Source organism: Haemaphysalis longicornis, unplaced genomic scaffold (genome assembly GCF_048455015.1).
Source record: "Haemaphysalis longicornis isolate Haplotype H1 unplaced genomic scaffold, Haemaphysalis longicornis Haplotype H1 scaffold_10, whole genome shotgun sequence".
NCBI lineage: Eukaryota > Metazoa > Arthropoda > Arachnida > Ixodida > Ixodidae > Haemaphysalis > Haemaphysalis longicornis.
In genome coordinates this window covers 110,674,480-110,688,372 of record NW_027526204.1, presented here as the reverse complement: position 1 = coordinate 110,688,372, position 13,893 = coordinate 110,674,480, and the positions used below count along the sequence as shown (strand labels likewise).

The window sequence follows — 13,893 nt, the reverse complement described above, 5'->3', positions numbered from 1 at the left end:
CATTAGAAGTGCGAAGACTGGACACTTACCGGGGTTCCATACACGGGTGGCTATACTCTCGTCATCAGGTGTGTAGCCGTAGTCGGCTTCTGAAAAGGATATGTATAAAACACTAAACCCGCTGTAATGAGACAATGCTCGCGAAGTGGACATGGCGTTGAGGCGGTAACAAATTTCAAGAAGCAGTAACGAGAAGAATCGTGCAAAACGAAGCCAGAACTGGCAAGAGGACCTATAGTAGAGTAAGAAAATGACAAAATACTGAAACAAAAGTCGCCGATGATACGAATTGCTTCGTGGAGTATGCAATTAAAATTTGCTGCGTGCTCATAAAAATAAAGCAATTCTCCTTGTCCCCCCCCCCCTCCTGCCCTTTTTTTAGTGTCGCCCACCACTGAGCTGCTAGTAACTCCCATTGTGCAACGCAGGTAGACCTGCACCTTCCAGATTTTGACGCATTTGTTGGTTGGCCGGCCTTCTGCCAAAACTGAACGCTACTTGCACACATGCTATGTGCACCACTTCTTGCGTGGGGACGTTATTCAGAACACATACCCTGATTCATCAACGTTTATACTGCTTTTTTTTTGCAAAGCCGAAAAGACGCAGCCGACTTTCGCAGGAGGCGTAATGAGTTGACTCTCTTCTCCTTTATTTATATATTACCAGCTCAAGAACAGGTGATTGTTTTCACGAGATCAGTTCCTTTAAGAAGAGCAATGTATTGTGCCTTTTACCCATCCCCCATCAAACAAGCGGTGTAATTCCCGGCGCGCGTAACGAGGTACAGTAGAGCTACAATTGTACGCAGTCAGAATAGGAAGTGTAAAGATCAAAGCGATACAGCGAAATCTCGTCAATTTGAACATGAGTAATTCGGCTTTATGGATAACACAGACGGCACGATTTGGTCGCGACAAGACTACATTTTTGTCTATTTATTTATTTATTTGTTCGTATTACCTGCAGGGGGGTATACGCAAATCATAGATTGGAATTTATCACATGATGCATAAAGACGCATGAAGATGCATAAAGACTCTCTTTAATTCGAATTCGAGTAGGTTCCGCCACGGACAATTCGAACTACTCGCCACCGCGGTGGCGCCTTGATGCATCGCACACTGCCAGAAAAACGTACCCTGTGCGCACACTCGAGGCTGCGTTAAGCGGGTAAGGCAAAATAGGGTGAAACTAATCAGAGCCCTGCATGACACGCGTGTTGGAAGAAGTATTCTTTGCGAACTCGGTCGCTGACGTGAATACAGTGGTGCGGGAGGCGCGCTGAAGGCATTCTATCACCATTGAGAAGGGCAGAACCTGTCGCCGCCAATGAGGTAAACGAGGACGAGGACGTGGCCTACTGCAGCTGCCGGCTATGAAGTGACGCCCGGATTAAATTCTGACCGCCTCTTCTCCAATTTTGAGAAACGTGAGGATGGAGCTTAGCGCTAGGTTCGTTTTTTAGAGCAAAAAGCGGTGACTGCTGCATTAAGGAACAAAAGACAGGCCACAATCTCGGGCTCTTCCAATCATTGACTGTGTTTATATGCCCTCAAGTTCCCAATTTCAGTGTACTGTTGTTGTTATTCACTTTCATTAGATCGAACTTTCATTTATTGCTAGTGAGGTGTGCCGAGGGTTAAAATTACGAGCTATTGTGCGGGAGTTCTGGGGTAATTAGATTCGGATCTATTTGTTTACGCCGTCTGTAGCTCCTTGTCCTAAAAAAGTATTTCCACGTCTTCAACAAGTTACTAATCACAATGAAAATTAAGGCGGAAGGCCACGTAAGATGCAATTGGCTTACCAAACCCCTCTTGCCCAAAACGACACTATTGAAAGTTGGAATATTTGACGCTTACCGGAGGACCAGGAAAGGCTGGCTATAGCCTGGCCATCTTCTCCGTAGCCGTAGGCGGCTCCTGGAAGGCATTCATATAAATCACTAAATCAGCTGTAATGAGACAAGGTTGGGGAGGGCGACATGGCGCTGATCTGGGAACAACTTTTAAGAAGCCGTAACGGGAGAGAGGCAGAGAGAGAGGCTCATTATCAGAAAGCGGAGTGTTTAGCTGGCGTACAAAATCACCTTCACGCTACTCTGTAAGGGGAGAGGGAAATGGACGAAAGGCCCAATAGAGAGGAGGGCAGAAAAGAGACACGAGCTTAGAGAGGGTGTAACAAAATTAGGTAAGAAAAGGCAAGTTCAAAAGTCTCAGAGTGAGAAATAAAGTTTTTTAATTCGGCTGGTGTCGCCAAAGTATATGAAAACCGACGTTTTGGGGCTAAGCGTTTCTGAGAGCAAGAAGGCCAGGGCCCTACAGTGGTTTTCAAAGTCACTGGTCCTTGTGTATAACCTATGAGTGCAATGTTGTGCAGCAAGATTGATGTAGAGTCCTTGAGAACAGGGCATGCAGTGGAGCAAAACATGCTCGATCGGGTCTTCCGATGCACCACTGTCGCACCTGGGTCCGGGAGATAGTCCAGTGAGGAAACGGTACCGGTTGGTGTACGCTGTGTAATGGACCTCGAGGTCCTCCGGCTGCCAAGCCGTCGTAAGAGAGCGGAGAGGACACGTCTAGTAAGAATGGGGGCTTGACTGGGGCTCGCTGCGGGTGCAGCGCGAGAGTGCAGCACGAGCTCGTGCCCACGCTCGGTCAGTGCTGATGAGACTGATGATGATGCAGCATCGTCTGCTATAGCGCTCAAGAGGAAGAAATTCCATGACGCTGCATTGAGTCGGAGCCGATGAAATAATGTTTCTAGATGGCGGGAGAGCTTGTCAGGAAGTCTTGATGACACCTGGGGTCAAGCGAGTAGAGAAATGTATGGTAGTGAGCAGGATGCGACCAGATTCCATTTCTCTCTGTAAGGGCATAGCGTGCGGCCAAGGTCGAAGCGTCGTGTTTGTTAAAAAATGTTTTTCGCAGATTTCGGTTGGTGTGGTATGCAGAGGAAGGGCCATCAGCTTTTTGGTGTCCTGTTATCCCACAGTGATCAGGTACCCACTGAACCACAATATTATGTCCGGCACCTACTGCGAAGTGGTGTAGATAGAGAATATCTCGAGTGGCAAGTTCATATGTAAGGCGCTTGCTGATTTTAAGCAGGTACTGAAGGGCAGAATTAGAATCAGTGAATATGGTCCATTCATTGGGTTCATGACGGAGGATGTAGCGGATTCCTGCTTTGAGGACATGTAGTTCTGCTCATGTCGAGGAAGTTGGTCTTTCTAAATGGTAAGAGAAGTTTTTACCGGTCGACTACACGTATAATCCAGAGGAGGTGTTTTGAGGGCACGAAGACCCATCGGGGAAAATATGAGCCCTGGTGAAATGTCGTCCAACGTCACTGGGAACAGTTCACCCTGGGGCGTTACCTTTTTAGTTATCACGCCCGAGATGCGTAAACCTATACGAGTAGACTCTAATTCTAGGGCGGAAACTCAGATGGCATTGCTCGCGGTGGTTCCGTTGTTTTGGGAAGGGACAAAGCGCTGATAGGATCTCCACACCCAAAACTGCGGGCCACCGTGATCCTGCTCAGACAATGGGGTGTTGGTTGCAGAAGATGCGGGTAATAAACAGGGAGAGACTCAGTGCGTCCAGAGGCAAGCATCGAGCTTGAGCGATGGTCGTGGCATCTCAAGAACCTCTGGGTAGACAAAGACAAATGCGCAGGCTGTTCCGTCGAGCCGCTATTAACGGCCTTTTGTTAGTAGACGCTGCACGGGTCAGTAAGGGAGGGCTATAGCGTAAAAGCCCCAGACGTAAGCTTTGTGAAGCTGTAGCATCAAGTCGGTATTTCTGCCTCATCGCGAACCGAATAGGTATCTGAGGACCTGAGACGTCGTGGAGATACGGGCAAATAGCCTTTTTTTCTCAGGCGACCAGCAGATATGTTCTGCCGATGATTACGCCAAGATATCTGTGGGTCCGGGCGTACGGAGTTGGGTACCAATCTATACACTTCCTTGCGAACGTCATTGCTACGCTTTTCGCGTGCGATGGGTGCAGTCACCGAGCAGCAAGTTAGGTTGAAATGCAGAAGGGGACTTTTGGACCCGTTGCTGAGTACGTACGTCGCGTCAGCACTCGAGATGCGGTCGAAGGCTGCTATAAAGATGTGCTCACCGGGTGCGTGCGCTTCCTCGGGATCTGAAAATGTAGAGACAGTACACTGCTTAGGGTTCAGCGAGGACCAGCGATAGAAGGAAATACCATGGAGGCAATAAACCCTAATATGTCTGAGTGGGCCGCAAACTCCCCTGTACAACGAATGTTTTTTCAACGGCAGTAACTTTGTCATGAAAGTAGGACCGCGGATAATAGTTTGCGTGTCTGAAGCGACGCAGCACTCATATGGGACTGCTATGTGTGCGATCACCATGATGATCAACCATTCTGCCGTTTCACTGGGACACAAGACAATCGAAAAGTAGTGTCGAGTATGACGTCAACCCGATGTTCTTTCTTGTTTTAATACTTATGTTGGTTCGGTTTACTTTTTTCTCTTTTTTCTTGTTCTCCCATCATGGTATCCGTTTATTTAATTAAGGTGGCTACGACGTCCCCTCCCCTCACCCACCTGAAGGACAATCCTCGTACGCTACTGTTTTTAGGATTTTAAGGTAATAAGCAAGTGGGCACCACTGATAAATTCATTTGATGTACATTCAAACGGCGGTTGAGATCTGGGCAAGAAGCTCTTCTGGAGATGTTGAAGCTGAAGACTTACGGGCGATGTCCTGGGAGGGTTTTCGCGATCTTTGTTGCGCCCACTGCTCGTACAGGCCTGAAAAAGGACGTAAAGAAACTCCTTGAGTGGGATGTTGGTTAGCTGTGAGTACAACCACTATATTTGCACTGCAGAACGGACGCCTAATTCGATATGGGTGGCAGTAGGCGAATATTATGGCTAAAACCCTTCTGGTAAGGGTGCGATGCTTGTGTATTAAAGGGGCCATGAAGACAATATCACGTTTGCTCTGTTTCGACGAACTAGCGTTCGAAAACTCACTCAGCTACATTCGAGCCACGACATGGGATTTTTACGAAAAAACCGAAGAAATATTGGAAAACTTGCACACTTCCCGCTGCTGCGGCGTAATAAGGGAGATGGTGACGTTAGATGGGCACCCGCGCCGGTGGCTCACTTGCTAAGGTGCTGTGCAGCAGAGCACGAGGACGCGGGTTCGATTCCCGGCCGCGGCGGCCACTTTTCTGATGGGGGCGAAAAGATAAAACTCCCCTGTGTGCGAGATTTCGACGCACCTTCAAGATACTAAGGTGGTCAAAGTTATTCCGCACCCCTCCACTGCGGCGCGCCCCATCGCCTGCGTTGCGTCGGCAGGTTAAACTCTACAATCAATCAAACAATGTTTACTTTGGCCAGCGCTAAAAACAGTTTTCAGTGTGTTAACTGCACGTGAGCAGTCAGGTGATATTATGAAGCGAAATCATACCGGTACCAATAATGCCGCGCCGTCATGTTTCTCGGCGGTGGCTTATATGGGCGGCCGCCAATCGCACAAACAAGATTTGGTGACGTCATAGAAAAGTTGCCTGGATGTGGCTAGGGAGTCGCCACTGCTTGCTCTTTTGTACAGTGAGCTACACTGGACGAGGCTGAACAGTTTCATGTGGGGTTCTGCGCATACGCGAGGAGCAATGAAGTCACACGGCGCACACAACGTTCCTCACTCCCCAGCGTCACTCAAACACCCCACACGCCCAGCGTCTGCGCGACCTCCGTTCCACACGTGGTGGCTCGGTCCACTTGATAATCATGCGAGTAGTGGCCGGGTATGAAACCGATGGCTCGTGCGGCGCAGCAGCACCGGCGTCCACCTGCGGAACCAGCTTAGCTCTGCAGCGATTGGTGACGCTGCGCCGGAGCCGCTTAATAAATATAGATGTGTCACATAACGCGTATGCCGTGTGTGTGTCATTGAAGCAGCCGTAAGCATGATAATTCAAGCTAATCCTAGACAACCAGAAAAGCTAAGAATAACCAGCTGAACCTTAGCTCACGCTGCGTATATCCTGGCATAGCCGAGCTACGCCAGTGCTAATTTTTCTTTCTTATCTACCCTATTTGCTTGAAGTTTGCGATAACGTACGCATCACAGTTATCGGGACAACGCAGCCTTTCATTTATTCAAACGTGTGTTTTGTCTTCATGGTCTCTTGAAAAAAATTGCTAGCATATCCTTCTTCCGGAAGCAAGGATAATGTCTGTTAGCCGAGAGGATCAATTAGCTGTGAGCAACCATTGAAACGCTTGGGAAAAAGAGAGCGCAACTTCTCCAGGACGAGATTTATCCAGCGTATTTGGATGGAGAAGGCCATAACGGGAGCGCCTTTTTTCCTACAGTGAGTAGTATTAATGAATGCACGAATGAATGAATGCCATTATGGAGTGTGACCTTACAAACATTTACGCCCAGAAAATAAGCAGCAATTACAGCTTAGCCTCGAGGTATATCTAGGGTTAGAGAGCAGAAACATCAAGATGCCAGATGTTGTGTTTATCCAATTAAAATTGCTTACCTTTGCCGTTCGTGAAACGGAGGTGTGACTCAGGAACCGAAAGGCTCAGAAAGTTGAGGCTCTGCCTTTCAAGAGCCTGGTGTATACGGTACAACGATACCCACATAAAAATTTTACACCATCTTCCCGTGAGAGGAACCACGGGGTAGATGCGACGCATCGGGGGTTTCTTTTGCGTTTCCGTTATGTTAGCGTGTCCATTGTTGTTGTGTGTCCATATTATAGGCAGCATGTTCACCCCCGATGCGTCGCATCTACCCCATGGTTCCCCTTGCGGGAAGATGGTGTAAATGTTTATCGTGGTGGCCGGTTCTTGTTACGGGTGCGCCGACCATCGCGATAGCAGGCCTGTTAGTCTCAATTCAAATCATCGATGGTCATCGGAGGATGTCATCGGCGGGGCGGCGGCGGAACGGCTGAGTGGAGCGGCGCAGTTACCGCGTTTATATGCAGCGGAATGAGAGAGAGCAGCGCGTACCAGCGCATGCTAATGTGTTAACCGAGCGCAAGCTGCGCGCTAACCCGCACCCACGCATAGCTCGCACGGCAAGGGAGCGAGCGCAGCCGAGCGCTAACACGCAGATGGCGCTGCGGTGAGAGCGGCGCTAGCACGCAGCTGGCGCGGCGAGGAGAATGGGGGAGGGATGCGGACTACGCCGGACTACGCCGGAGGGACAGGGCGGGTGAAAGAGATGCGTCGCATCTAAAAGGGTGCATCTAATCTCACGGCAGCCGTCAAAATTACCTTCGGGAAATTCTCACGGGACTTCCATAAAAGCTGGCTGGTCTAAAATTTGCTGCATAACGTTACATAACAACGTAACCAAACAAAACATACCTCAACTAACCTAGCTTAATTTAACCGAACGCGTGATTACCTACCCAAGTCAAGCCCAACTGGAACAAACCGAATCTAACCCAGCCATAACAACACAGAACACAACCTATATTAAACGTAATTAAACTCCTTCTATAAGCAATGTGCGCCGATCTCTTGATATAGTAAAAACCACAGTAAAAAAAGTATTAACGATATCACGATGGCAGAAAAATTCTCAGAGCAAAAAACCCTGCCTTGTCGGATTCGAACCTAAGCCTTTTCGTTTAAAACCAAGTACAAGCTGTAAACACGGCTTTGTAGGGAATATTTATCCTATACAATCTCCGCGCAGCGTGCTTAGCCAATGAGAGGCGACGGCCGTGAGAAGTTTGGGGCGGTAATTCTCACGGTTGCCGGGACACTTTATAAAAAAAAAACAACTCCATGATGCTCACCCCTCAGATTTTTTTTATTTTTTGGCGCGAATATAAAACCGCCTTTTCAAACGCAACATCCCCTAGAGGCGATTGTGTTGGAAGGGAGATTTATGCTCGCCAAAAAGGTCGGCTCTCTCTCTCTGCATTTAATAAGGTGAAACTTAGTGGATTCTCCTCAAGAAGTTGTTTGACTGAGGTAATATTTTACCATAAGAAAGAAGCAAAATAGCCTGATAGCGTTCAAGAAACTCAACACAAGTGTTGTATGCCACTTTAGAACCGACTCCTACTGACGTGACATTACTTCTGGGCATGTCTCATCAGAGGAAGGGGCCGGTAATCATGCACGGCGTTATTCGTACTTGCATTCAGATGGCGACAGGCGGAAATGAGACAATCATGCGATGGGACGGGCTCACGATGGCAAGCAAAGCGTTATCACAACTACTCACAAGTACTCAGCGGTGATGAAACAAGTAATTACAGCCCAATGAAAGAAGGCGAATGCTTCAATTTTCTCCGGAGATTGCCACGCAGAGACGAGACGGTAATTTTGTCTTGCTGCGTGACCTGAAGCACCCCACTCATATCCGCGGAAAAAAACACCGTCCTCAAGGTTAGGCCTCGCTAAGCTTGCGGCAAGGCACTCTTAGTTGAAGAATCAACAAATCGCTCCATACTAAGAGGAGCACGCTCAGCTAGAGTTAGGAAGCGGGATTCTCACCGATGTTTGCCATTCTTTGAATACAGCGATGTTTGAAGACCAGTCGCGCTAGCAGAAAAAACGACGTGCCACCGAAGGCTGCGTAGTTCTTCTTCTTCTCGGGCCACTTAAACGCACGAGGAGAGATTGGAAGACAGTGTTAACCTGCGGGTAGTATTTTTTCATGCCATTGAAATGAATTCGAAGGGACTCAAAATCAAATCCAATGTTTCATAGATAGCCTCGCCAGTATAACACTCCAGGGCGATCTGTCTTCAGTTAGGGAATGAGCAATTAGACGAGGACCATTATCATGACTATTATCATTACCGTGCCATGTCCATGAGTGAGGCTCTTTTAACGATCGCAGTGTGCGGAGTGTGCCCTCCGACGGCACTCCATCTCTGAGCTGCAGCCGTGGCTATAGAGGCGGCCGACGATACTGGGGTTGTTAAGACTAGGTTCGCGCAGCCGTGAACCTCTCCAGGTGTGAACTACGGGTTCCTTGCTATCTTGTTGGTTCGAAGGATGGTGCTCAGAGACCGGCTCTTGCCTCCGTTTATTTACATTTTCAGTTGCAATTGTAATTCTTATGGCGTGCACTGGTTTCTGGCGTTTGAAATGGTTGTTTTCTGCTTGTTAGGTTAAGTTACGTTACGTTAGAAGAGCTAAGTTGTGCCACACGCACAATTTTTTGCCTACTGCCGGCGGACATCGCTTTAGTGCGGTGTTTATTTTACCGCAGGATGGCACTCAATACATGGCCTTTAAAAATTCTGGACTTCACAACCAAGCGAGGCGCTTTTTCTCAGAGAAGCTGATTAACTCTGACAGGCTGACCTTTTTTATGCAATTTATTCTGTCTTTTGACTGCCACTCTGCGTTAGGTAAAGGCGCAAATTAGTTCTTTTAATCGCGATTACTAAATCGTAAGATTCATTTCCAAAAACGCCCACCGCAGGAACTGTGTAATGCCCTGCCTTTTCACTAAAATGCAGACTTGCCGCAATTAGCACCTGTAATCGTTACGATATCGTAAAATCTGATAACCGGTCGTACACAATTTCTAAAACCCGAAAATTACAATATAAAACAATATATTTCCACGAAAATTTGCGCGCCAAATAAAAAGTATGCATCTTATACATCCGCCCAAAATCTCAAGAATCAACAAAGAAGTCGCCAGAAAAACGTTCATAATACGAGTAAAATGCAGCAAAAATGACGAACCTTGTAACGCCCTCCACAAAAATGCAGATGTGGCAAAAGTAACACCCGAAATCATTAGAATAGCTTAAATGGGGAATTTTGAGAAACAAATAAAGCAAGAGATAAATAAAATTATTACAGAAATGGCTTTACTACTATGCACTACTCTTACTAAATGCACTACTCTTTGCTTCTTTAGAAAAAATACATAATTAAAAATGTAACGGTACTTCATCGCTACATTCGCATATATTGTCACCATTGGCGAAAAGAAACAAAACAAAACTTCAAAATAATAAAACTCCCCGACGTCTTTCGCTACTCAAAGCCATATTTTGTTGTAAAGAACTCACACTAGACAGGCACCATAAGAATGCTACGCATTACAAGACAATTAGCTGAATTTCCGCAGATTTTATGTTTGTAGCAAGTCTATTCAATTGTAAAAAAGCTACAAATTCTGAGTTATTGCAGTAGACTTAATTACGTGTCCATTTTGTAAAGGGAATAAATTAATTTACACCAACAAGGCCCAACCAAAAAAAAAACCACAGTAAAGAGAGATAGACGGGAAAAAAATGTGGTTGATCCCTCTTTCATAGGAATCGGTAAAAAACGAAAGGGGAATGTGCCTTTACAGGAACAGTTGAATGCTTATTCTGCATAGATATGAACTTGCGCATCGCTATATGTAGTTCATCGGTATGGCACCGTCAGACTTATCAACATTAGACACTTGGTTATACCGCAGACGGTTGCGTTGCGACGAGCTCAGCTGGCGCCAATTGTCGGCACTCATTAGCATCGTGATGCACTAATTTGCTTCCCCTCTCTTAGACGGCAGCACCATCGCAATAGAGGAGGTTATAGGAAAGATATATGGCGCGTTCATGCGGTTGTCGGCGCTTCAGATCGTAGCGGAGTAGGTAAAGCGCCTGGCACCTCCCGTTGCGGCGACAGAACACCCTGGTGCAGCCGTGTTTTTCTGGAAACGTCATTTCCGTGACGGACATGACGTTGGTCAGATGGTGGATCCTGTCATAAAAGACTTTCGTGTTAATAGTACCCCTCATTGGCAAGAGCCAGACACATCGATGACTGCGTAATCATCCCCGTCATAATAACTCCCTTCATTGATGTTTTCGTTGCTGTCATGTTTAATGCAAATCCCCATGTTTAGAGCATTTCTGCTTTCAGTAACCACAATCATACAACGGGGCGGGCGAATTTCATAGAAGCAATGCATATAGCGCTTCAAGATTCTAACGTGCAATACCCTAAATCTAGCGGACGGCATTCGATGGGTGAGGTAATTTGGAGGAGGTGACGTTCAGTAAAGCGGCTTCGATGAAATGGAGATGCCATCGATAAACTGGCATTAAACGAACTGCTGTTGGACTACAACTTTGTAACCACATAAATCTATCTAGCTTCCATATTTTCGTTGAGGAAAACTGGCACTACTTTTGAAAGATGAACTAAAAATGTAAAAAGAGTCCTTTGTATGTGGAGATATCTCCGAGCAACTTTCAGCAGTAACTGTTCAGTGCAACATTTTTTTTAAATCTATTTTAATCTTCTCGCGCAAGGAAAAGCTCAGAACGGATACCCTTTCGAGATCGGCATCGGCGTGACGCCATCTGCTGCTTGCGAATAACTGCCGACGTCCGTACCTCCCGTGATGTAGCCAAAGCGCTGGCTGCGGTTCTTTTCTTGCGTGTCGTTCTTTTCTTGCGTGTATGATACTACGCGCGTGAGAAACAAACATGCTGTGATGCTTCTTATTTACTTTTGCATTTCTGCACTGTTTTTGCTTGCAATCGCCTGGTCATTCTGCAGCTTGTGCCTAACTTGGATTACTTATTATGTTTTGTCTGTATAGATTTTTCTTTTTTGTACGTATTACAATGTACACCCACTCCTGCCGAGGGCCTTTTGTAAGGCTGGCAGTATTCCTGAAATAAATAAATAAATAAATTATATATCCGCCCCTGGCAGGGCTGGCTTGTGGCCGAGGGGTGTGGAGCACCGGATATATTGTTTTGCAATACGCAAATTGGAATCTCCGGTAGCCCAGGTTGTTTTTTTGTTGTTGTGAAGTCGGTTTATTTTTCTTGAGCAATATTTTATATACTGAATCCACTATTTCTGCGATGTGACGTTCATTGCTCCACGAACCAGTTCGCAGAAAGCAGGTTGCCCGACACTGACTCTCTTCTTGCGGCTTCTTTTTGCCGTGGTGTTGCTAAAGCACCGAGTGCTTGCGGACACAGTGCCGAATCAGCCGACCGTTGGACTGGTACGCACACACCGCTTACAACTAAGGGAGTTCCAAAGGTGGGGTAAAAGCGCATCGCATTTGAGAGCTTGCGGTGATGCAGAGGGCGTTTATCCACTGCGCACGCCTTGGTTAGTGGCTGTTGCGATTCCAAGCCGTGCTTTTAGACTTACATTATGCATCCTATAGCCAACAACATGGCAGAATCGCGGTATGCAGATTTGTGAGATATCGAGAATGCCCAGAGAACGAGAACGTCAGATGCCAAGCTAGCCGTTTCACAGAAGTTAAAGCGTTACTGCTTTGAATTTTAATCTTGTACTTCGTCTAATCACGTAGCGCCTCCCACGGACGTCACCCTTTTAGTTAGTGCAGCCGCCGCAGACTGTGAATTGTAGGTTGTCTTTTCTGGAGTATGATAAAATAAATGTCTCCTTATCGGCCGGATAGACGATTAAAAGTGTGTTTATATGATAATGTCAATGCAGTGCAAGCAATAAAAGAAGTTGACTAATTCACTTGAGGGTCCCTTGAATAACCCACATTTTAGGGCAGCGAGTGAACAATGTGTAGACTTTGAACCTGTTTTCTCTAGTGTGGTCCATCTAATTAGTTCAGAGCGTGAATGCAAGTTGTTGATTGCTAGAAAAAATTAGTAGAATACTTTTGAGTACCAGTAAGTGTCAGTGGCGATGGAGGGCGAGCACTCGTGGGTTCAGATGAGTTGGATACGATTGAGTAAAGATTGGGTACGAATACTCATGAGTCCTGATTGAGGACGAGCAATCGTGAGTACAGATTGAGTATGAGTACGAGTGAGTACAGAATGAGGTGGCTACGACTGAGTACAGAATGAGTTGAGTACTAGTGAGTACAGAATGAGTTGAGTACGAGTAATCTCGCGGACATGTGAGTTTGAGTACAGGCGAGTCCAGTTACAAAAAACATTTCGTTATGTACAGTACGTGGTATTTTGAGCACCGATTAGATTTTTGAGTCTGAGCTTGAGTGAGTACGGGGTTAATTAAAAAAATTACAGCACCTTCCCGTAGGGGAAGCCTGAGTAGTATTCGAAGAAGCAATGTGGTTGTTTCAAGTGTCCATTAGTTTTCAGTTCGTCGTTTCCGTGAGGTTTATGTACGCAGCTTCCGTGATATTTACCGTTAGGTTCCATGGTAACTACCCCACTTTTCACTTACCGTAAATAGGACATGGGGAATTGCGTTGACCCCATGGCTCTTTTGCATACTACTCAGGGTTCCCCTACGGGAAGATGGTATAATTTTATTGGAGGGGGTGGGGGTGTTAGAGTGGAGAGGCATTACAGAGAGAGAGAGAGATGTTGTACGTGGTATGAGTTTGTCTTTATTTAGGCATTATCATCATCATGTTTAACGTAGGTGACGTGCAGCTGTGGTTTGCGTTCCCCTCTGATTATGACCGCCTTATGGTTTGTGAAATGTAAATTAAAAGGGCTGTTGTAGTGGATGAACCCTAAAGTTGCTGAAGATGAGTTCGATGCACGTTCCCCGGATGGTTGTGGGTTGCTTGTAATCACCGCACGCCGAGACACGCCGATGCACGCCGCTGCCGACGATAATGAAATTGTTGTTGTTGTTGTTCCTGGAGACAGCTCATACCCACGTGGGGGATTGGCCAGGAATCGGGCGTGACGAGGGCTAACGCGGCCACTTAAAACACCGGAAAATTATTCACCTCGCTGTTTATACGCAGAAAGAGAGAAGATGGAATTGGTTGAAAGTTGTAAGTCGAGTTTTGAATAGAACTGAGCTGTTTGGACCGGAAAAAGTACATGCAAGAATCACAGCTAACAGGGCAGGCGCCTGGTCTCGGAAACGTATGCATAAATGGCTGCAGCCACCCCTTGTTGA

The 13,893-nt window shown here is 46.6% G+C and overlaps 1 protein-coding gene across 1 annotated transcript in view; it reads right to left on the bottom strand.

Annotated features, from left to right (window-relative positions):
- Window positions 1–13,893, bottom strand: part of LOC144160027 (uncharacterized) — a 59,464-nt gene that overhangs the window by 29,872 nt on the left and 15,699 nt on the right. Inside the window, exons 4-8 of the mRNA XM_077691648.1 lie at window positions 6,555–6,630; window positions 4,741–4,797; window positions 4,059–4,160; window positions 1,866–1,925; window positions 30–89 (exon numbers count right to left, since the gene is read on the bottom strand). Of these exons, the coding sequence (XP_077547774.1) occupies window positions 30–89; window positions 1,866–1,925; window positions 4,059–4,160; window positions 4,741–4,797; window positions 6,555–6,630 (355 nt within the window). The remainder of the gene's footprint in view (window positions 1–29; window positions 90–1,865; window positions 1,926–4,058; window positions 4,161–4,740; window positions 4,798–6,554; window positions 6,631–13,893) is intronic.